The sequence below is a fragment of the Drosophila navojoa genome, chromosome 2 (assembly GCF_054131105.1).
Source record: "Drosophila navojoa isolate 15081-1374.11 chromosome 2, UAZ_NAV_1.0, whole genome shotgun sequence".
In the NCBI taxonomy this organism is placed as follows: domain Eukaryota; kingdom Metazoa; phylum Arthropoda; class Insecta; order Diptera; family Drosophilidae; genus Drosophila; species Drosophila navojoa.
In genome coordinates, this window is record NC_142890.1 from 26,315,320 (window position 1) to 26,340,728 (window position 25,409).

The 25,409-nt window shown below is 35.5% G+C and overlaps 1 protein-coding gene across 2 annotated transcripts in view; it reads right to left on the reverse strand.

Annotated features, from left to right (window-relative positions):
- LOC108659688 (atrial natriuretic peptide receptor 1) overlaps positions 1–25,409 on the reverse strand; it is a 47,956-nt gene that overhangs the window by 20,053 nt on the left and 2,494 nt on the right. Inside the window, exons 2-4 of one of the 2 annotated variants that reach the window (XM_018112725.3) lie at positions 16,943–17,610; positions 16,693–16,876; positions 16,426–16,628 (exon numbers count right to left, since the gene is read on the reverse strand). In XM_018112725.3, the coding sequence (XP_017968214.1) occupies positions 16,426–16,628; positions 16,693–16,876; positions 16,943–17,498 (943 nt within the window). In that variant the 5' untranslated portion in view covers positions 17,499–17,610. Of the gene's footprint in view, positions 1–254; positions 458–16,425; positions 16,629–16,692; positions 16,877–16,942; positions 17,611–25,409 lie in introns of those variants that run through there. The other variant, XM_018112724.3, reaches the window with a different exon arrangement.

A 25,409-nucleotide genomic window follows, 5' to 3' on the forward strand; every position in this document is an offset into this window, starting at 1 on the left:
TCGAGCAGATAAGGAATCGAACGCACTTGGCAATTTCAAATTGTATTTCAATTGTATTTTCAGTTTCACTTTCTAGTTGGCACAAATGCCTATTTATAAAGACAACTTCACTTCAGTCTACATAATAGCACAATTTTGAGTCGTATGTTTACACAGTTGTGAATATGACTTTTATTTATTGCGACTTTTGGCAATTCAATTATCAAGCAGGTATTTTATTTTATTCCATTTATTTTTAAATTGTGTTCAATTACATTCATCCAATCCGAGATGCGTTTAGAAAATATATGTATTTGTATTTTATTTCTTTTTTGTTCAAAGAGTTAAAAACGCGCGATTCGCTTGGCCGTTGCGTCGAGTCTCGAGTCGAAAACCGAACTGAACGCACGAACCCTCACCCAAACACTCGGCCAGACGCATCGACGCGTCGAGAACGTCGACGACGACGACGACGACGACGCCGCCGCCGGCTTCGACGCAACTGGACGCCAACAGACGTTAGCGTAAACATAAACGTAAACGCTGCAGCGCCAACAACTACGTAAGCGACCGTTTGATATGATCTGCGGTAAGCGGAGAGCAAAAAGCAAAAGCTAAATGGAAAATCAGAAGAAACAAATGTTGAAAAAATACCAGTACGCACACACACACACACATACGCATGCACGTGTAGAGATGCAGCCGCTTATTTAGTCAGCTGTTTAAGCGACGAAGCTGCTGTCGCGTTCGCACGTTTCCTGTTCGCCTGTTTAGTCCATGTTTTTGCATGTAAATGTGGTAAAAGGGTTTTTGAGCTTAGTGCCTTAAGCCGTTTTACAGCCCAAAATCAACATGGCTAACAAATCACTACTTACGCTAAGTAATCCTATTTGCTAGAAGTCTGATCTGGTGTTGGCTTAAAATACTATAACATTGTCAAATATCCACCTATTGAGCTGTTTCGGTTGACACTTGCAGCGAATTTTTGATTTTGCATTTTATTTGCAGACTATTTAAGATTGAAATTTAACTAGAAATATTTATATTTAATAAAGTAAACTGATTTTTATTTTATACATATTTATGCTGGCTTTTATTGAAAATATATATTTTTTTTTTATATGTTTTACTTATATCATAATTCTGATTTAAAGTAGAGTGTACTGATTATATCAAAGTTTATTTTTAGCTTGCGATTAAATTTGTTTCTTTCACTGAAACGTGCCGTCGCTTAAATTCCAGACAAAATTGACTTTGGCTCTGTTTACACTTTTTTATAAAACATCGAGGCAAAATGAGACATAGAGATGGAGACGGAGCACGAGAGAAGCACGAAGTTGACATTAAAGTCGACGAATGATGGAGCTGGTAGTGTTTAAAGAGAGTTCGGCTCAGGTTCAGCCCAATTTGCTTTAGGCTTGAGCAGTTTCTTAAACTTGGACGACAATTTTAATGATTGATCTCAAGAAGCTCTTAAATTTTAATTTATTTCAAGATATTTCCAATTTAGACATGCATTTATTTGATTTGCAATGAAAGTCTTAGAGTCTCTGCTTCTCTAAAATATCAGTTGCCAGTAAACAAATTTATTGCCCTCCTCTCCATTTATGCCACATAAGTTTCACCAGCAGCACAACAAGAAATCACTCAACTTGAACTTGGGCACATAATTTATTCTTGTCTGCAGTTTTTGTGTTTCGTTTGTGCTGCCGCTGCGTGTTGTGCAGATACAATTTGAATTCCCTCGTTTGGAGCAGCTGCGTGATGCAGTTCATTTGCTTAGATTACTCGGAGCACTCACAGATATCACACATACGCCGCGTGTCACACAGCAACTGTTGTGACAGAGTGCGATGCGTGCATGTGTGTGTGTTGGTGCGAGTGTAAGGCAGAATTTAATTCAGTGCCTTGAGCTTCCCTTTTTGTTAGTTGTTTGTTGTTATTCTGCACAGCAGCAGGAAACAGTTGAACTTAATAAATCATACGGCTGCAAGGCAGTGGCTGCGCGTAGATCGGGTTACGTGCGAGCACAATGCGATTGGATCTCATCTGGCACGTGTCCTTTTATGTCTACGGACACATGTGTATTTATATTTGTGTGAATGTGTGTTTCGGCTTCATGTGTTTAGCTGCACTTGTTGCCCAACTCATTTTGGTAACGCAGCTGGCGCCGGTTTCGTCAGTGAACAAACTTTGACAGTTGGATTTTTGGTAATTGTTTGCGTTCAATTTGGTAGTTTGTTGTTGTTATATGTGAGAAGGAGGAAAGCTGTTTGGATTGTATTGGCTACTATTTCACTCGGACTGCACGTGGTACCCAAACGGATGCGGCATAAATTAGTTTTCTTCCCCCAGCTCTCGGCATATTTCGCATAAATTCAATGTCAGAATTTTCCAATTTCCTGACACGAAGCCAAGCCATTGCAGTGGGCAATTGGGACACGGTTATGGCTACGGATAACAGATATAATTCACCTGCAGCAATAACTAGTTATCAGTCAAAATGGCAAAGGTTATCGGGCGTCATCTGTCAAGTGAATGAATCGCTGTGAAATGCCAGCCGGACATCCGATATAATTGGTCAAATATGTGTATTTTTCGCTAGAATTAACTTTTTACTATTCACGCCTTGCTTAATATTGAAATAATTGATTTATTGCTACGAATTCAAAATGGAATAAATTAAATTGTGAAAAATAAGTATAAAATGAAAGATGAATTCGGATAATCGCCAAATGGGCCTAGCAGAGTGTGAGCAGAGGCATAGATTGCTGGCCTGGCCATTCTTCTCCTTGTGTGTGGATCTTAAGTCTCTCTTTATTTCTCACTTTGCTTAAATTGGATTTGTATTTTTAATCTGAATATATAAACATTTTGAAACAAAAAAAAATTGTTTGTTGCTTTATTTGCTTTTTGTTATTTTAGGCTTTGAATTTTAATTTATATTAGGGTGCAATGCAAATAAAATATTATTATTGAGACATATTTTGTTTATTTTTGTTTATATGTTGTTATAGCCTAAAACTTTTTGGTGACACTCGATTTGATATTTATTCAAATAAAATAAAAATAATAATAATCAAATAATTAAAAGAAAAGATTATTCATAAAAAAATGAATAGATACCTATTTTATTTTTTTTTAAGTAAATAAATTAAGAAAATAAATTGATGAAGTAAATTAGAAATAAATTATCAAATACAAATAAATAAATAAAATAGCTATTAAATTATTAATTAATATTATGGATAAAGAATTAATTTATATTATTATATATAATTTATAATCCTTATATTAATTTATAATCCTAACAAAATTACTATGCAAATAGTTCCTGCTGTTAGCGCATAAATCTAGTTTATTGAAATTGGAGCTAAGCCATTTGCATTAAGTGTTCCTCACGTCCGATCTGTCAGCTGTGAAAGTAATTTGCATACCTAAATTCTTGGCAGTCACTGCGCTGTTGGTTATAGCAGCCCTATCATTATATATAATTTCCAACTCCCTGTTCTCGGCACCCAACCAGTGTGCTTCCGTCTGGGGGGCAATCGACAGTTTCGCACGACTTCAGCGCTTACAAATTAAGTGCCCGTAATACACATAAATGGTCAATAAAGTGTAAATGACTCAAATGTGTATGCTACTGCCAAGCATGACTCGGCCGGCATTCCACCAGTCCCAGCCCACTGCTGGTTGACAGATGGTAAATGCAGCAAGTGTTGAGCGCGATGACAAAACAAAAATCAAATAGCCATGAATCGCCCCTAAATGCTAGAGCTCAAAACGGAATGGGCTCGATGTGAATGTTGGCGAGTGTTGGCGACAAACGGGACAATGACTCGCCTTCAGCATTTAAAACACCTGCAGTCGTGCGTATGCATCACCTCAACTATGAACCCTGCGGGTGATACGCCCCCACAAGCCATAAGTGCCTAAGGCTGACTAGGTTCAAAAGTAATAATTTATCGATATGTAACATGTAGGCTATATATTCCTTTAAATATTTATATCTATATTTATGTGTACAAACAAGTATTTCCCCATGTATTTCCTTTGAATATTCTGTTAAGTATTTCTTTAAAGTAATTCATCAAAGTATTTCCCCATAGTATTCCCCCTTAGTATTTCTTCTATGAATTTCCTTTAAGTATTTCCTTTAAGTAGTTCCTTTAAGTAATTCCTTTAAGTATTTCCTCTAAATCTTCCCTTCAAATCTTTCCTCTAGCTCTTTAATGCTTTGCTGAACGATCATACCCCTTACTTCACTTCACTCTAATGCACTGCACGACTGACCCCTCCATCAGGCCTGAGCGACTGAAGAAGATGCTGTAGCAGCTGCCCCTTATATAGGGCTACTCTTCCTCAAAAACAAAGTGGTGCTCAAATGCTCAGCCTGACGCCAGGTAGAGGTCGTTGCAGTCGAGGCTCAAGTGACCAATGGGAACGCTCTCTGCTGCTGCCAGCATTCGAGCTTCGTTTTACTTAAATATAGATGCTAAATGAGTACTGCTGCATACATATAAGCAACTTGAGTGATCTCGTGTAGTTATTTTTCGAACAGACACACATAAATAATGCGGTTTACTTTATCGCATTGCAGAAAAATATATTTACTTGAAATATGTAGGTGTTGATATGTTAAATCGCTCATTAATATATATAATGATTAGATGGCGGTTTAATGACAGCAGTCTCTCTGTTCTCTTAAGGAGCAAGACTTCTGCATAGTCTGCCTCGATTTCTGTCCATCCCATACTCATTTTCAATAGATCAACAGCGTAGTAGCGGTGAAATGATTTGCATTACGGGCGTATAGTATGACGGACATTACTAAACCAATATACTCATTTCACATTCGTCAATGGGTGCAATAACCAGCATTAAGCAAATAAATTATATGCAACTGGAAAATAAATACCATAACATGGCGTATACGTAATCTTTGCTGCTGTCTGTCCACAATGACCCTCAATGGCCTCAAAGCCCTCACTAATATGAAGTGGGCAAATAAATTTCCGCATTTGATGACAAATACATTTCGTAGTCAACAGTAAATCAACAAAAGCGCAACACAAAATGTTGTCTGTGTGTAAATGTGTGTGTGTGTGTGCTTCTGTTTACAGTTAAGTAAATGGGCGCCAGGCACGTAATTCAAATTGTGCACAATTTACTTTGTGGGTGTTAGCAATGCCGCTTCGCATAGTGCTCATACGCACAGTTGGCCGCGAACGTGCATGATTGGCCATTGAGCTGCATTTTCGCGACTGATTCGAGCCCAATTCAACCAATGTGGTAATTGAATGATTAAACTGAGTGAAGTCTGTGTGTGCTGCCAACTGGAGCTAATGTTTGATTTCGATTCAACAACTAATGCGTTCATCTTCCGTTTTCAATTGATGTCTGCCAGTTCCTTACTAAAAGGATTGAATACCTTTTGATTACACATATTGAATATTGACATATATTTGAATATTTCAAAATTTGACTTTTTAAATGACTTAAAAAATTAGCAGATTGTATAAATTCTTGCCTCGAGCCACAATTGAGAAAATCAATTTAATAAATGACTGTGGCAGAACAAATTATTTGCAGCAACTCCAATTTGTGTACGAAGGCTCGTGGCATTCTGCCATGTCATGGAACAATATACAATATAAAGGAACTTAAACATTTTTTTGTGCTTGTGTTTGCTTTGCTTTCATTTGGAATGCCGCCTTTATGGCGTTCTGCCTGCTAACCATATTTAGTTTTCATTTCCAAGTCCAGCCTGCTGCTGCTCGTGTTTATGGCCTGGCTCATGCATCTCAAAGTATTCCGCTGTGTGTGTGTTTATGTTTACTTGGGCTCTGTGCGCCTCGCCTGTCTGCGGACCTGTCTTTAGCATTTGGCCCACTGCGAATAACAGCCATTTGACCAGACCGAAAAGCGGCTAAACGATTGCTGCCCCTCGCTGCCCTCCACTATCTATTCTTTATTCTTTTCTTTATATAAATTTTGTGAACAGGATATTTTTATGGCGAATTAGTTAAGCAGCTTGTTATCAAAAGAAGCGAGTTTACAAATCGTTTTTTACTTGTTTGAATTCCTCTCTATGTATTATTTATGGGCATATAGCCAGACGGGCTGAATAACGCTTGCAGCCGCATTAAATGCAGTGTGAATAGTCGACTTTTCAGTACTCTATAGGTATAACGACGTTCCCTTTGAGCGTCACTATAACCTGGCTATACTGTATCTACCAGTAAAATCTATGTGTATGACATACACTGAGACCTAGGACACTGTTTGAATCTAATTTAGTATTTAGGTAAACCAATATACATACATATAGATGATTCCATTCACTTCGTGCAGCATTTGGTGTGCAAACTTGCATGTTTAATATATTGAGCCTAGTCAGAGCAGATTCTTTTCAAGTGCTATAATAAATGGAATTTAAAGCAGTGACAGCAATCGTAAGCCTGTAAATCTTCACTGCAGTTAAGCTCTAGTTCGGCTGTGGCAAACTGTCTGCATTCAAGGCAATATGCAAAGTAAGTGATTAATATTCAGAGATCTTGTGCCAAACTGGCCAAAATGCTGACTTGCCACTGTGTAAGTGTGGCAGTTGATAGCTGTGCGTATATATGTATGTATGTATATATCTTGGAAACTTTCTACAATTGCCAGCTTAGCAAATGTGATTTACCTTTGGTCGGGAGTGCGAACTTAGCTGACGCTCTTTCCTTCGGTGATAATGAAGCATGTCAAACCTTTTATAATTGCTCTTACTAGCTTCCACTTTTCATTATTCTTTCCTTTCACATTTAAATTATCATCTTCTGCTGCCTCCGTTTACGTGGCTAAGCAAACTTAATTAACATGAAGCACATGCCCTTCGCTATTTTAATGGCTTTCAAATGATGGCTACATAAATAATGCTGTGCTTATCTGAGAGCTCTGCTGCCTGGACACCCAGACGCTTGTTGCCACTCCGTGAATGTGTGAAATTTATGTGCCATATATATACTATATACGTGTATACAGTATATAGTGCAAGTGCCACGAAATACGCTGTTGTCTTATTGCCTTTTCCGTTGCGGCTGCTGCAGCTGTTTTTTTTATTGTTCTTGTTGCTTTCTGTGCCGCCTTAGTGGCTGTTAGCCCTTCACTTGGCATTGGTTTACCAAGTTTTCACACACAGAAACAGACACACACACACACACACACACACACACACACACACACACACACACACACACAGACATGCAATACAAATGCGGGAAACATAATTTATTATTATGCGCCTGCAGTTCAATGGATTTTGGTAACGATTTATTCATTTATTTAATGCGAATTCAAGGATTCTTTCCTTAAAAGCGATTCTTTCGAGTCTATAAATTAAATTAACACCCAAGAGAGTAAAAATACGATTTCAATTAAGAGTGTCAGCAAACTCAGCTGCGGCACAAATTGCATTTCAACTTCAAAATTTAATTTTGTTTTTTTTTGTGTATTATTATTTTCCTTCTTTTTTTGGAGTTTTCTTTCTCTTCACAACTGTTAACGATGCGACAGTTTTGTTCATAACTTTCCAGCACATTTTCACGCCAAATTCACGTGACAAATTCTGGCGTGTTACAGGGCATTGTGTTTGTACCCTGCACGAATCAAGGTAGATGGGGGGTATGCCAAAAAGAGGGCACATTTGTATAACTATTGAAACAATATATATTTTGATATATTTTATTTTTTTACATGTGATGAATTAGCAGTGAATGAGGTGCTCAAATATAGTTCTTTTTATTTTTTTTTACATATAGATAGAAAATAAAATATTATTTTGAGTGACTAGAAAGTTGAATGTTATGAAGAAAAACAAATGCTAATATATAAAAAAATAGATAAGAAAAATAAAACAAAAAAAAGCAAAAAAAATGAAGATGATAAGGCATGAAAATAAAGCTATAAATATTTTATAGAAGATACAAAAAAGGAAACAGCACAGTAAATACAGGGGTAGTAGTAAATACAGGGTATATTCAGGAGTAGTCTCTCGAGTAAAGTACCCTTCTACTGTTACGATTTGTTGTGTAGTTTTGCACAGCGTGGATTGGTGCACCTAATACACGCGCCATAAAACATTTCCTCTCAGCTGACAGCAATTGTGTTTCAATTAAAAAAAAAAAAAGTGGAGAACATGGAAAAGCTGAATGCAGAAAAGTTTGCAAGTGGGAAAATGAAATGACTCGGCATACAGTGGTAGTCAACAGTCAGCAGTCGGCAGTCAGCTTTCAATTGCCACCTGCCCTGCTGTACCTTATACATCAATAACCGCGATGCCCACGGCGTATACTTAATGCACTTATTTTGCCGATGCAAAAGTAAGTTCGCCGGCCCAAAAGGCCTCAACGCTGCGGCGACGATGCTCACTGAACTGAAGTGAACTGAAGCGAAGTTCCGCTTCAAACTTTGAGCGAACTTAAATTTTCTGGCGCTTAACTAATTGTATTTGTCTTCCGAATTTCGAAGCCACTTGCTGGCTGGCGGTTAAATAAATTTAAATCGCCACTGATTGTTTGGCAAATGCTTAAAGCGAGCTTTCATTGTTTACTTAAATCTGATGTAAAATGTCACAGCTCATGAAAACTCAGTTTGGTACAGTTGTCCAATTGATTTGGCCAATTACAAGGCACCAAGGCCCAGGAGTAATTTGCATTATTATTCCAGACTAGTGAAAATGAGGAAAAGTTTGAGCTCACTGAGTGAAAAACTGTGTTCGCGTCCGATTAGCTGGATTATAAAGTTGAATTGCAAATGATAATAATTGAATAGATTTAAAATTATCAACTATCGATGCAATTAATGGCATTAACTTATATGTTGAAGTTGATTCATTTTGAATTCATTTATATGTCCTTAGATTTAATCAACTATCCACAATTTGATATTAGAGAGAATTTTAATAAAGCCAAATTCAGTTGCGCAACTTAAACGGAATTCATAGATGGCTGAATTAGAAGAGGATTACGTTGAGTGGGCACTTAAGCCATAATATTATTATTACAGCAAATGCCAAATCGTACAAACTTTCAGCGAAACTACTCTCGTTCCATCTATCGACTATTAAATTCCAGCATATGCGTTCCGGTTAGAGTGAAGTTTTAATCTTTTAACAGCTCATTCTTTGCCTTCAGCACACAGTGCTGCGTGTGTGTGTGGCTACATTTTAATTTTATGCAAATCATTTCTGATTAGACACCATCAAAGTGAGCTGGAACTGACGTAGACTGGACTACCGTAATGAATGCGAGCACGCACACACGCATATGCATACATGCACAAACAGTCTCACACTCATACCTTAAAGAGCAACCTGAAAATCAAACAAAACGAGCTTAAGCGTTAGCTGCCTGTAGTTAAGTCTTTAAGTCCTTGAAATCTTGTTTTTAATATATATTAGACATATTTGATTTAATTACCAAATAGAATATTACATATTGTGTAGAAGGCAAAATGAGTACGATGTGTTGTTCTCTATGTATTACTGACTGAGACAGTGGAAACTTATACACTTTGGAAATTATAGCATGCTAAGATTGTATATGGGTTACTTCAAATTTCAAATTAATGTATGAAAGAAATGCAATATAAGTGAATGCATAAGTCCCTCTCACTCTTTCTCTGCCTTACACTCTCAATCTCTCTCACTCTCTCTATATCTGTATCTCTCTCTCACTCTCTCTCACTCATATTTCGAAGTTATGCCTTGAGTATAGGGTATCTAATAGTGGAGCTTACTCTATTTCGACATCCGGTTTAGCGCCTTCGTAAGATACAATTTTGAGCTTAATGTTTCAATAAATTGAATAATTCCAAAAGGTTCAATAGAATATTATTTGCTTTAATTTGTCCCTTTTCAATAAGCATCTCTTCACACATGTAAATGTAAATGTACAAATGTGAGTAGATATGTTATATTGCCTTAATTTAGCTTATTAACCGAAAGCAAGGATATCAATTTCGCAATATTCAACCAGCCTTTGCTGCCTTTAAGAGGCTTTGAATGGCGGATTAACTATGAATTCCAATTTTGATAATGAATTGGAAGTAAATTCCATCGATATGCTTATTATCTATGCATAGAGTAGGGATAATCAATTGGAAATAATTTCAATTTAATATAAATATATTAATTTCCACGCATAATTTGGCCGAATTTTAAACATAATTAGTTTTGTTCATGCTAAAACCATTTAATATACGCATGACCTATCAGTCGGGCCCAAATAAAATTGAATTGTTTTATTTAAACAAATATCCATGAAATGTTGCTCGTTTGCCTGTTCTCTCAACTGAATGACGATGCAATTAGCAAATTGAAAGCAAATCAAGCGAAATGGGTTTCAAAATGGATAGCTATTCGTTGTGTATGCAACAGCAATAGGTTTACTATTATTTTGTTTTTTAGCTTGGGAGTATAACAAAAATCTGATAAATGTTTCATTCAACTAATCTAAGTTTTGGCTCATCGAAAATCTCAGCTGCCCCAAAATACCTGCCGGATTTAGGAATCATTTGCAGGTGACACTGGCGAGTCCACAGCCACTCAACCGCATCGACACACACAGAAGCACACCACCAATTGGTTAACTGCCAGATGCAGTGCTGTCTAAAGACCACAGCTAAACGCTTTTGAGGATCTAACCAACAGCTGACAAGGCCACTTGGCATATGTGGCCCTAGACGTGCCTTCAGTTTCAATTTCAACAGCTCACCTTGATGGTGGGGATTTTTTATGAATGCAAGATCTTGTGGTATCTAAGATCTACAAATTAGAAAATATTTGTATTCGTCAAATGCATCTACACTCTACATCTGAAGAGTCTAGCTCAAACAGTATTCAAATAACATTTAAAAACCGAAATAATTTCAGCTTATTTCAAGCTAGATATAGCATATTTGAGTAGGAAGAGCTATCCTCCTCAATAGACCTATAGAACAGAAAAACTGCTGTCTGTGATCGTTCAGCATACCATTAAAGACAGAGGGAATACTTAGAAGAAACTTTTGGAGGAATATACTTTGAAGAAATACTTATAGGAAATAGAGATAAGATTTAGAGGAACGGCTTAAAGGAAATACTTAGATTATACATATACTTAAGGGAAGTATAGATTATTGTCCATAAATGAAAAACTCGTACATCTTCTGAGATCTCGGTATTCATACGGACAGATAAAAACTGTTATATATTCTTACTTAGTATTCTCAAATTTAAATATCAAATTTATGTTTTCCGCCAAAATGAGGTTGCCCGTTAAATATGTATGGAAATAAAAAAAAGTAAGAGATTCATCCAGCGGGTGTATAAAAAAGCTATAGTCAAATAATCCAGTTATAGCCTCCAGAGTTTATGCGTTAATATAAAATGCAGCTGGACCATTAAGCTAACAGTAAAAGTGCCATAAAATAGAGAAAAAACGAAATTCACTTTTTTTGTTGAGCAGCGCCAGAGATATGTTTGGCAAACATAAATTTAGACAACGGAAAACTCTGTGAATAATTTGTGATGCTTGTGTCAGCATTTCAATTTTTAAATTGTGGCCAAAGCTGACGGCCATGCGGCGTATGCGTAATATTTAATTAAAGCAGCTGGACAAACGTGAACTTAAGCCTTGACACACATATGCAAAGTGCTCAGAGTTCTCTTGTTCAAATTAAATTTGGTAAGTCTGTCTGAGAACGAGATTGAGTTCTCTTTGCCAGATGAATTCATTGCAATGGAATTCCTGCAATTCGATTCTGCATTTCTTTTCTTCTTCATTTCTTATGAATTTCCTTTACGCTGTCTGATTGCCTCTGGCCTCTAGCCAATGACCAAGACTTCTGATTTATAAGCAAAGAGCAATCACAGCCAATGTCGAGAAACAACAACAAGTTGCCGAAAGTTGATTGCGCACAGCAAATGCTTAACAATATTCTCTGTATTTTCTCTTGTTTAATATTGAAAGGCCAACATATTTTTAGTTTTCTTAACGCACACATTAAAAAATAAATTGAAAAGGAAATTATGTCTTCAAGGCATTTTGCTAGTAAATTTATTATATTCGTTTTTTTTTTTTTTGGGTTTTTTGGTTTTCTCATTTGTCTTTTTTATATCTTTTCCTCTTTTATAACTTAAATAATTTACATATAATATTTTTAATTCAGACCAGTTCTAGAGTTCTTGCCTAAGAAAGATGTAAAAGGGCACACCAAACTACATCAATTTTCTTTGATTAAATAAACATTTGTTTTACGCTTCGTAAAGTCTTGGACTTCGTTTTCGTTTTCTCTTAAAACTGTTGAATGTTCATTTTTTCGCAAAGCTTTTTTATGCCTCAGGACCCCCATTTACAATCGATTACTGTGGAACAATTGAATGGCAAATGCCAACAATGAGAAGTGACGTTCAGTTTAATAGGAGAACAATGAGAACCGGCATTTGCTTGAATAGGAGTTTTATTACATGGACTGTGTTTACAGTTGAAGTACTTATTATTGTTTGTATATTAAATATTTCGGTTAAAAATTTAGAATTTAAGTATTTTTTTATTTATTTAATTACTTTTTTTTTTGTGTATATTATTATATATCGAAATTTATTGTTTACATATTCTATCTAATATATAGAAAATTGTTCTACACAATTTTTCATATATTCTTTTAAAATAATAATCTAAAAATTAAGATATAATATTTTTCTTATCATACTTTCAGTATCCGTTACATACAGCTTCACAATTTTTTTTTTTTTTTTTTTGTAAAAATATGTATTATTTTATTTAAACAGGCTTTCTACTACCTAGTTGGCAGCTTAACGAGTTGGAAATAAAGGCACGATTATTTACAGTAGGACAAAGATTTTTTCAAAAGAAAAACTCATTCAGCTTACTATAAGGCGCCGCTAAGTAGGCAACAAATTCGGTTGGCTTTTAACTCGATGAAATTGCGCTCAGATTTAATTAAAAGTAATTGAAAGTTTCTTTTGCTTGTTCACTTTTGATGTAGTAACGCTTTTATAAAAATTTTTGCTAAGTGAAATTTGGGCATCTATTGAAGCATAGTTTGCAGAAATTTAAGGTTTTAGTCAGCAGTCAAGCAGTGGAAAGTCTTTAAATTTGCATGAAATTCAAATATAATGTGAATAAAAATGCCATTGCTGGCATGCTTTATAGTACTGGAAAATCGGGAAAGTTTGCTAAATTATAAATGAGCCTTAGCGACCTTAAGATGCCAGTACTGCATTTTTATCAAAGTATTTTCTGTTCTTGATGCAAGAGAGTAGTTGAATTGCAATTTTATGTTACTACTACTTTGAATTTGGCAAATTTGCATTTAACAAGAGTTATTGCTGTGAATTGGAAAGTAAATGTATTTTGTAGCTTTATTCATGGCGATTTGTCTGTCAGTAGACCAGAATATGTACGAAGAGAAATAAGGTAATTTTCGATTTACTGAAATTAATTTTCAGGTTAACCATTTTTTTGTGACCTCATAAGCAGTTTTGGGCCTGAGGCAGGAAGCCTGATTCGGCTGGGGCAAGGGAAATAAATTTCACATACACATATTGCGCCCAAGGCAGTTGTAACTGCAGATGCTATTTACAAATGTTCTTTACGGCTTTCATCTCAGTGCTTGGTCCTTTGGAGCTGGTGGCCGCATGCCTCTTGGCTCTTGTGGGTTGCCTCCAGTGTGTGAACAGAGAATATCAAAGGAAGTAGAGTCTCAGCTATATATAGAATGGACACAGTTTGTATACTTATATATTATTGTAGCTCATGAGATAAAATCCCTGTTAAAACTGTTGAAGACAAGCAATAAATATTTCAACAATAGAAATCACCGCGTCACTTCGGCTCTTGCTTGGCCAGAGGAAAAGTTGAAGTTGAAACGATTTAAAAAGAGCACAAATAAATTACTCTCAAATTGCGTAGGTTGTGCTAGACATTACAGTTCAATCATATTAAAAAGATCTAAATATATAATAATAAAAGAATGAATTACTATTACTAATATTATAAATAAATATATTTAATGCGTATTTGATAGAAAAATAGAGATACTTAAAGCAGAAGCTATATTCAGTAATATCTAATGAGCAACTGATTTCTGAGTGTAATTTTTCGATATAATAGGATGATAGAAATCAAGATACCCACATTAAACTTTTAAAGAAATCGCATTTTTAATATAGTTATAATATTAAAAAGAGTTAAGTAAATAATTACAATAAATAGATGGGATTATTGCCAAAAAACTCATTTATATTTAATATCATACCAAATTTGTGGACATTCTTATTGAGTTAATTATAGTTCAAATTCGACTAAGATTTCATAAAAAGTTATTATACTAAATGGACAATCTCCGTATGTAATCACGTCATTATACAGAACATGAAACCTACAGATATTAATGAGTATGAATAACAGTCCACAAATATAATAGACTAGCTCAACTCTTGTTGATTTAAGTTCTAGTGTGTTTATTCTCCCCTCTCTCTCTCTCTCTCTCTCTCTCTCTCTCTCTCTCTCTCTCTCTCTCTCTCTCTCTCTCTCTCCTCTCTCTCTCTCTCTCTCTCTCTCTCTCTCTCTCTCTCTCTCTCTCTCTCTCTCTCTCTCTCTCTCTCTCTCTCCGTTGCATTGCTTATTGCCTGTCTGAATTGATTAAGTCAAACACCTACAGTGCTAGTGGCTAGTGTGGAGACATGTTAATGAGGCAAATGTGCAAGCAGCAATTATGCTGATTGGGTACATTGATACGTCTCAATTGAGCTTAGCACTTGGCAGTCAATTGGGGTATTGTTGGCTTTATCATTATTGCGTGTGGAAGGCGAGATATCATACTGTTAATATAACTAATTAGTGAGCTGTGGACACAATAGGAGCTTGAATAGAAGACCGAATCCACGTTCATTGGTTAAATGTCAAGGTCATAGATAAATTGGCGTTAAATAACACTATTATTTAGATTAGCTATGCGTTAGTCTATAAAATACTTTTGTCAATTAAACAACCTTGCACATTAAATATATATATCAATAAACACTCGACTTCAAGACATTGAATTTCAAGTATTTTTGTTCGACATTCTTCAATTATTTCACTTATTCAATTGTCTATCAGAATACAATATTTATTTCATGCACAACAAATTGATGCTGCATAAGATGGGGACATTCAAAGCATAACAATGCACGCCCAGAGGGTGCCCAACGAACCTCATGTGCCATAATTCTTCGAGCTCTTTTGAGGATGAGCTGCGTGTGGCTGACAGGTAAACAGCTTATGAAAAATGCAAAGAATGTCTTTCACAACTTGGACATATGCATTGTGCATGGAAGCGATGAAGCATTCAAGGGTGCCAGGATAACAAGTGCGTTTACAGCATAAAAGGATATCAACAATGTATCATTGTTTAGTTTAGCTAATGCTGCTGATATGGAGTCAACATGAATATTTATTAAATTCAGTCACATTTTTTAAAGAGTGCAATATTTTGAAGTATTTTTTTTATAGTAGATTATTTTGTTCTGCATTATTTCGTTTTCACTGGCCTGCACAGGTAATTCATTGCCTTCATTCTCGTTTAACGGGTTTTTAATTTCCATAGCTAAATACTTCGCTGCCAGTTTGAACTTTTAGTGCGCACCAAACAATTTATCGCCGGCTACTGATGCTAACTGAAACAACGGTAGATTTTCGATTTCGAAACTGTCAAGCATTGGTGCGAGTGTATGTGTGTAAGAATGCAGCCGGCGTTTGGCACATGCCGGCAATAGTGTGCGTTAACAGCTGTTTGATGTTGCTTTTCGAAAAAGCATGACACGTTTCACAATGAGCTTTATGCGGGCCAGCATTGGGTGGTCTTTGTTTATGCTTTGAATGATGATTATTCTGGAAAGCAGGTCGAATTTTTCATAGAAAAATATATATGCTACAATACTAGAAAAAACGGTAAGGCAATTAACAAGTAATGGAGGGAAATATTCAAAATTTGCTGGGAGGAGGTGTAGTAAATGTTACATTGCCTGATATTGCAAAATTACAGAGCTGGTAAAAGAAAGAAAAGTATATTTTTCGTTGAACGCTTAAATCAAAATTTAATATTCGAAACTAACTTCCAATCTACAGTGCTTTTATTCATAATAATCGTAACGGCTGCGCTTTGAAAGCACAATGGTTGTTATCTTTGCTTGAAGTATTGTTGAAAATGTTATTAACATAGCGCTGTTATGTGGCACTTTACATTACAATGCATTGCGCAGTTGTTTAGCAGTGCCTTCTGCTGTTAGTGCCTCACTTAACATTAAGGAGACATGTTATTGAATACGGATACATCTCCATCCATATACATTTGTATTTCTCTTAATATTTATGCATATAGCTTTCTTATAATAATATCATTTAAGTATTAACTTACTTGAGTGTTTATTGCCAATCTCACGTCGCATTTCCTCCGAGCGATTCATAACATTCGACTCAAGCGGATACTGGGCAAAGGTCATGTTCTCGTTGCGCATCTGCTTGCCGAGGGACTTCATCATCAGGAAGCAAGTGTGCAGACCAGCCACATTGCGCTGGCCATCGCGCTCATAGTAGAATATAGAATGGGACCAGTTGTGCCTGCGACATGAGTAGATCCAACAATAATGGAGAGCTCTGCCTGATGGAAAGATGGTCGACTTACTGTTTCATTACATTTATAGTCAGCTCGGAGATGGACTCAAAGCTCAGCATGCCGGTGCGCAGCAGCATATAGAACTCATCGCCACAGTCGGTTTTCTTCTGCTCAAAGTCGTAGGTGGAGCCGCCCACGGTTATGAGGGGCGTTCCCTGGCTATTGAAGTACTTGGTAATGCGGCTAACAGCAGCTGAAACAATCATTAGGTCGCATTAGGGCAAAATGATTTAATGGGTTCTTCTGATTGGCCATTTACCTAGCGAGTAGTCGCATACGGGTCCAAAGATAACCTGCGCACACTGCTTGATGATGCCGTCCATGGCCCGGATGACTCCCAGCGAGGCATCGCACTTGGTGTCGTGCGCCAGCCACTCGAAGTCAATGTGCGGCGGTATGAGAGCCGTGTTGCGGATCTGCTGCTCCGCCACCTTCAGAATGGGCAGCACTCGCTGCAGCGATGCCTCGTACCCATCGTCGTTGGGCAGCAGCACCAGAGCGCGTATCGAGCAGTTGCCTCCTGCCGCATTGCAAATCGCCTCACAGTCACGCGCTGGCTCCTCCCGGCACCGGGCCTGGCAGCCGCCCAGGCAGAGCAGCCCCAGCCCCAGCAGCAGCAGCAACTGAAGCTGGCTCAGACTGCCATTAGTCACACCTGGCTGCTGCCATTGCCAGGTGCCAGCTGCGATGCTTCCAATGATTCCAAATGATTTGCAACTCTTGGCTCGGGCACTTTGTAGCCTCTGGTCGCAGAATTGGCTCATTTGCACTGAAGCCAGGCAGCTGTCAATTAATTCCTTGATTTTCGGGCTCATTAGCTGTTCCCAGCTCTGCTTTGATTGCTGCTTTGTGGATCTCACAAATTAATTAAGCTGCTTTGACCGCATAAGGAGTACAAACGTTGGCTGATTCTGCTGCATATTGATGCTGTGAGGAAAATTTATGGAAGATTCCGTTAAATTTGCTATTTAATAATGTTAATAGACAATAAATTAGGATTCTATAGATGTACCTATAAAGGTATTCAATATTTACTCAATTCTTTTCAATTGTATTAGGATACGTTTTCATTAGAAACATAGCTTTATGAAGTTAGCAGCTTTTAATGAGTAAGTAGTATTAAGACCGTTATACAAAATATAGTCTTATATCAGAGAGTTGTTATATCTTTATAATCTTAATAGCTTCCTCAAGTACATTAGGAAACACCCAACCTAGGCATATATTCTGAAAAATATTATAAGTTATATAGACTTAGTGAATATGTATGTATGTATGTAATAAATATATACATTCTTCTTCTTCTGTCCGTCTGTCTGGCTGTGGGCTTGAACACGTCGACATGAGAATCTTCAGTGTAGGGTTTTCCCTTATCTAATTTATTTACCAATAGTTTTTTTTATAAAATACATAACACTCTTGTTAAAAGAAAAAAATATAAATTATTTATTTAACAAAGAATAAAATCATATTTTTAATTTAAATTTACTGCCTCATTAAATTAAAGGAACTTTTTATCTTTGTTTTTATTGCCCCGCAATAAACGCCGTAAAAAAACTTTGTTCATAATTATTCCACAATTTCCATGATTTGACATAGAGCACACAAAATCCAGAGCAATAAAAAAAGAAAGACTCGACAATCCCATATATAAAACACATTTCTGTTTTCCAATTGAATGTCGCTAAATGTTATACGTATATATAGATATACATATATATTGACATAGTAAAACTTATCGTCTGTTGAACTAGGGTTTGGCACAGAGGGAAAGAATACTCTCTGGAATCAATGAAATTATTGACCACGTCAGATTAACGTCCGATTAATGGCCACATAAAGTTGTACGAAATCTGAATTAAAAATAAAATTATTTTGCAATCCCCTATCAGATTTGCCAGCCGTGCAGCCAGCTAGTTGCTACTTGGCCACTTTATTTCTCATTTATGGCAGTCCGTAAACATCTCATTACGGCTATGATATGTTTGTCCGCATATCTGATTCGTTCGACTGACGTATTGAGTTTTATGGACCCTTAATAAACTGATAGAGTGAATCACTGTATTGTGGAAATGTTGTGTGAAGCATTTCATAGCATTTGCAGTGTGGGCGGATGCACTCAACTACGACATACTCTATTTATAGTAAGCACTGGCTAATGTATTCCTTTGCTTACTGGCGATAATCGGAAGCGAGATTAGATTAGGACTACTTAGTCTGACTGCTGTTTTAATCTCATCTTTGAGTGGGCGTGGCCAATCAGTGTTATGTTTCTCTTATATAAAAGTATATATAATTTCTCAAAGTATAATTCTACGAAGCAGATATACTTCCGCTTGGCTTAAGTAGAGGGTATTAAAAGGTTCAATGGCTAATACAAAATTCCATGGAATTGTTTACATTAACAGAACCCATTGATAAGGTTCCATTGCAAGGAAACTTTGTCGATGGAACCACGACGCATTCACAGTAAAACAAAATACCATATCAAACATTTTCGGAAATCTGCGAAATTCAGCGAAAATATAAAATATAATAAGCAACAGAAGAAGAACTTTCGAAATTATACTTAATTGACGCTAACTTTAATTTGTCAACATTGATTTTTAATCTTATCAATGGTTCCACAAAACTTTTGTGTTGTTTATAGTTTGACAAGAGTTTTCAATACAATACGAACCCTTGACAGTTTCGAATTATTCGAATCATCTACGTTCGAGAAGTAGTAGCTTAAGACCTTGGGGATTATCAGATTGCAAATATATTTAAAGTCATGTAAGACATAAAATCGGTGAAATAGATTTTGCATAATTGCCAACAAGAATTGGGTACACTTTATGGTAGAGCAAGTGAATTCTTATAAAAGAACTCTCTCTCAATCGTATATTATCTTTGCTTATAGACTAGGTCTCAAACCTTTAATAATAGTGAATGATTTAGCTGAAACTTTTTTCCATTAATGCTAAGTAACTACTTGGTTGTAGCTTTATACACAGTTCGATTATAAAAGACTTTCATAACTTGAATGCATGCAAAATGAAAAATCGATATTTATCGATTTGCAGTTAATTGAAGTGCTGAATGGTCGTCATTTCAAACCTAATCGACATTCGAATACTCTTTCTAGCTCTTATCAATATGCAGGGTACTAAAACTAGTGCCATAATATTTGCTTAGCGTATTCTGACATTGAATGGATTCAAAGTTCTATATCGAGCAAGTTGATAAAAGTTGACGCAGCGCAGTTGAGCTTGGCGCCAGAGAACAGGAATGCCACGCGTCTGGGGCATTGTCTGGGGTGTTCTCTTGTGCTTGGGAGTCCCTGTTCACGAAACTATACAAACAAAATATTGCCAATAGACATGAAGACAAAACACAAACATTATCAATAGAGAGCAGGTGGGGGCGAAGTGGGCTTATCAGAGCCGGGGCGGGGGGCCGTCACAGGTAGGCGTAATTAATAAGAATTCATCACAAGCAGTTGACAGTGCAAATATAAGGCGCAGAAGGTAATTGCAATCTGGAAACCAAAATGCCAATGATACCAAATATCAATTCGTTTGGGTCATGTGCTTGATATCAACAGCAGAGTTGAACGGTTGAAAAGCCCTCATTATGATATGACAAAAGCCAACTACTGAGCGAATACATGTTAAAGAAAAAAGCACCCACATCAATCATAGTGAAGCATATTGTTAGCAATGAGAATTTGGTAACACGAATCAAGCAAAAGGACTTCAAAGCCAAGACTCAGAGTTAGTCAGCGAAAATAAAAATGCAAATTCAATCAACTTTGAAAAACTTAATCTCTCTTGTTATAGTTATTTTAACTTAACAAATAAATAAATATAAATATAAAAAAATATATATATACAAATATATAAATAAAACAAAATATAAAAAAAAAAATCAATTAAAGATTAAATATTTATTTTGCTTATTTAAAAATAAATAAAGTAACTGAAAAAAAAATTGTATTTTCCTTTCAAAGTATTTTTATTGTAAAACTGTACAAAATAAATTTTTTATTTTTAAGTATTTCTACTATGAAAATTAATAAGACAAAATAAAAGTTTTTGGTTTTCAAAATATTTTTACTTTAAAATCAAATAAAACCAAAAATAAATGAAATACTAAAAATAAATAAATTTGCACTTAAAAAATAATAATAATTGTTTTTTATATATATAATTATTTTATTTTTTATTTTTATGTAGTATATATTTTTAATTTGATTTTCAATAAATAAAAAAAATTCTACATGTAGAAAATACTCATTCGGTATATTGATCAGCGTCTATAAATAACCGTCAAGTTGGTCTCATAAAAAGAAAAAAAAAAATATATATATATATATATATATATATATATATATATATTAAATTAATAACAAATTGGCTGAAACATCAAACGGCTTATCAATTGGCAACCGTCAATTTATTTTTAGGTCGTTAACAAAATTAAATAAAGTGCTGATTGATTATGATCGGAATCGGGGGCGTCACTCGCCTCTCTCTGCCCACTCGACCAACTCGGCGGGACATGGCGCTGCACCTCGAGCGAATCAATCATATTTACTCATATTTCCAACGCAACAAATGTGTAAATATTTATAGCTAAAACACCTAGATACATATAGACGCTATATACATATGTATGGCCACTTATAACATGTCCATCGGGCCATCGAGCGAATAGCTCAACACATGTGCACAATTTGTGCTGTTATGCTGCTGCGAAAGTGCTCGACACGCGCATACCCTGTGCTCAGTCCAGGTCGCCGAAACTCTTCTTTATTTATACATAAGCATACATAAACAACTGAATTTTGTATTAGCAAATTAGGAAAGTTATCAAATTACGAGACGATAAGCAAATTAAGGCGAATCCTCTTCAGTCTGGCCAACAGCCGTCACAGCCGTCATTTGGCCTGGGTGCAGGGTAGGCAAACAAAGGCAGCTGATATGCACTTAGCCCCGCATTGTTCTCGCATTTACGGCTCGCGTCGGACTTACTCATAGTTTCGCATTAATACAGGCACTCAACTAAAAGCAAGCAACACGTGGCCTGGCTTAGTGGCTTTATGGATAACAAAACATCATAGAATACAGTCTATAAAATTCTTTGAACTAATTCATAGCAATAAGTGAATAGCGATTAATATAAATCTAAGCTAGTAAATTGTTTATGCTCTGAATAAGAATTTTAAATTAAATTATATAAAAAACAGAGCAAAATTTTTTAAGCATTATATTATATATAAAAAAATAAAAACATAATAATATATTTTTCTAAAGGTTTTTATTATTTACTAAAAATAAGTTTGTTTACTAAAGCATTTTTATTGATTATTGCTTTTGAGTTAATTTACAATTTTTTAATTTATAATATAACATGATTTATTGATGACATTAAAAAAATAATAAAATATATATAATAAAATATATATAGAGGTTTAAGAGGTTTAAACTGCTGTAAAAATATTTCATTTTCAGGATGACTATTGCGACAAATAAAATCAGTTATATTCATTACCATATTTTAATGGATTTTTTCACCTTAAGGTATTTAATCCTTTGATATAAATTGACATTATATAATGTATTCAATTTTTAAAACTATAATAAATATAAACTCTGAACAAATCATCTTTTTATGTATATTGAAATACGTAATTAAACTAGTCTAAACTGACTCTCTCTCTCTCTCTCTCTCTCTCTCTCTCTCTCTCTCTCTCGCTCTCTCTCTCTCTCTCTCTCTCTCTCTCTCTCTCTCTCTCTGGCTCGCTCGCTCTCTTTCTTTTTCCTGAGGATTCTATCTGTTCAATTAGATTTAATTTCTGTTTACAAGTTCAATTCAATCATTGCCATAGATGGAGTAGCACTTGCAATGTCAACCATCCAAGTTTATGAAGAGCAATTAAGGCAGAGTCCTTGGCGAAACACTTCCAGTGAGGTCTATTGCAATTCATCGAATCTGAGCGCATGCTAAGCAAGTGGCAGAGGCAAGTCGCTTACAATTCCAATGCGTCTATTTATAGTTACTTGTTTATATATTTAGCTTCTAATCAATGAGCCGCGTGGGCTGATAAGATTGCGGAATGCCCACAAATTCGCTGCGATTGCTTGTGGGGTAAACGCACAGATATCGAGCTACTGCTTAAAGCATACTCCTAACTTACATAACTGTCCACAAATATTCCGGTTTTTTGCGCTCTCATCAGGTTGTTTTAATTAATCGTTTTTAAATCTAGTAATTTGCATGCAACTTAAATGTCCATTCATCATGGCCATAATTCATTTGCTCTATTTACACTGAACCTGGCCCGGCTTTGCCGCGGCTAAATTTATATTATTTATCAACTTTTAATACATGGATAACTTTATTTAAATATAGACAGACTGCCGGCTGCCCTGATAACAGGCCAAAAATGTGCACAAGTGTATTTTTAAAGCCTTCGCCAAATTTAAAGACAAATAATCGCCACGCAAGCCAAACGTTCCCAGAGCACAGCAATATCCGCCGACTGCTAAAATGACAGCTGTGGATTATCTACGACCAACCAAATCTTCGTATTGATTTGGTTCGCTCCGATTAAGTTTCAATATTGAAACTACAATATATTAATGTTTTAGTTGAACTGCTTTTAGCAACTGCTTATTATTTTCAAAGATTTTCGTTTGATATAAATCCTTTTTATTATATAAATATCTTAATTTAAATATCTATGTATACGAGATACATTGAATATATACATATATATGTTGTGGGGGTGCTAACTAATTAATCATTATTCAATTTTAAATTAAAATTATTTCGCAGTGCCCAATTATGAACTCTTCTTGGTTTTCTGTTTCTCATTGTCTTTTATGGAAATTGCTTTTCCTTAAACAGAGTGCTTTGTCATACTCTACAGTGCTGGACTCCAATAACAAGTCGCCTTTTCATTTTTGGTCGTAAGCATGGCACTCATGCAACCCGGAACTATTCCATATAGCTTCTTTTTCTATCTCACTCTTTCTTTTTCTCTCCCTTTCTCTTGCTTACTTATCCCATATATAGAGATTCCTCTATTTATCTTTCCCTTTCAGCCATGGCTATAGTGAATATGAAACACAAATTTTGGTTCCCTTTCTTTGTGAACATGTCTCTGCTTTAACATAAATTCGTTAGTTTGCGCATTCAGGAACTATTAAAGCACGCAGTGTCCATAAGAGAACAGAATGACGTTTTTAAAGCCTAATGAAAAACTTTAATAGATTTTGTGAGCGGGCACAGCGCGGACAGCGCTGCAATTAATTAAATGGCTTAAAGCGCTTTAATGAAGTGTACGCTCATTTATGGCCTTTAGCAGATGAAAAAACTGTCACTGATGCCAATTTACAGCTATGTAATTGCTCACACGCTCAATAATTTAATATATTTCAACTGAAATTTCTATTGACACAAATTGAATAAGTTGTCTTCGGGCTCAAGTCGAAGTTTGCTAAACTTTGCCTGCGGCAATTCGAAGACAACTCAAGTTTAGTCTGGGTAAAACTTTGTTTTCAATTATATGCTAAGATATATAGGAGTGAGCACATACATATACTTTCCTATTTTCCTTTTTTAAATTTATTGTTCTCTTTTTTATTTTACAATTTCGGGCTATCGATTGTCATGTGTGCTATTTAAGGTACGTGCTTCTGCAATGGGGACTAGTTTACTCTGGCTCGGACATCTTAAGAGTGTTTGTGGCAAAGTGAAACCAATCAATTTTGAACGTGCTAAAGTTCTGACGTTACTGAGCTGAGAAATGTGTGAAAATATGTTTGCTCAAATCTTAAAGGTGGCAAAAATTCAATGTTCATGTTTCCTGTGAAATCTACTTAAGGGATGTGAAACGTGTAGAGCTGTGCAATTTAAATAGCTATTGCTCAAAAGCAAATCACAGTTTCTGTATCAAATCCCTATAGACAAAAACACCTGAATTCACTTAGAGCTCTACATTTCTTAAATTTCAGTTGTTAAATTTAACATTTGTATATACATATATGAGAAGCAGATAATGTTGTGAAATGATAAAATCAGCTTGGAGTTAGCTGCTAAGAGCTACTGTAGCTTAGCAGAGAAGCCAAAACATAACTGAATGAAGAAGGTGGGCAATAAAAAATTAAATAAAATACAAAAAAGCAAAAAAAAACTAAAACTATACCAAAGAGGATTTTTAAAATGAAAGGAGCTTTTTAAAATAGTCAATTTGTATAACAAAGACAATATATAAAATATATAAGAAATTTACAACCCGAATTCCAGAACTTTACATTAAGAAAACTATCATTTAGAGACCGAAACAAATATATTTTCATATCAGAGAGGATTTTTAACAGAATTCTTAAATCACAAATAAATTCAATTTGAAGCGAAATAAAAACTTTCAAGCAGACATACCCCATTAACTGCTCCATTGAATACAAGAGCAGACATCGATGACATCGTTGACTAAATCGATTGTCGTGTTAAGTGTGTGATATGATTTTTGCCATATGCAGGGAAAGAGTTAAATGGCTTTGCCAGCGAGCAAATTCATATGCAAATACAAGACATGTGCATAGAATTAGAGCTGAGGTTTTTGAGGTCTGTCCATATGCTGTACTTGTGTAGAGTTCATAGAGGACAGACACAAGGATGTCTTTTGTTTATGTGGGGGTCTCTGTGGTCAAATAGTATTATTTGTATTGACATTG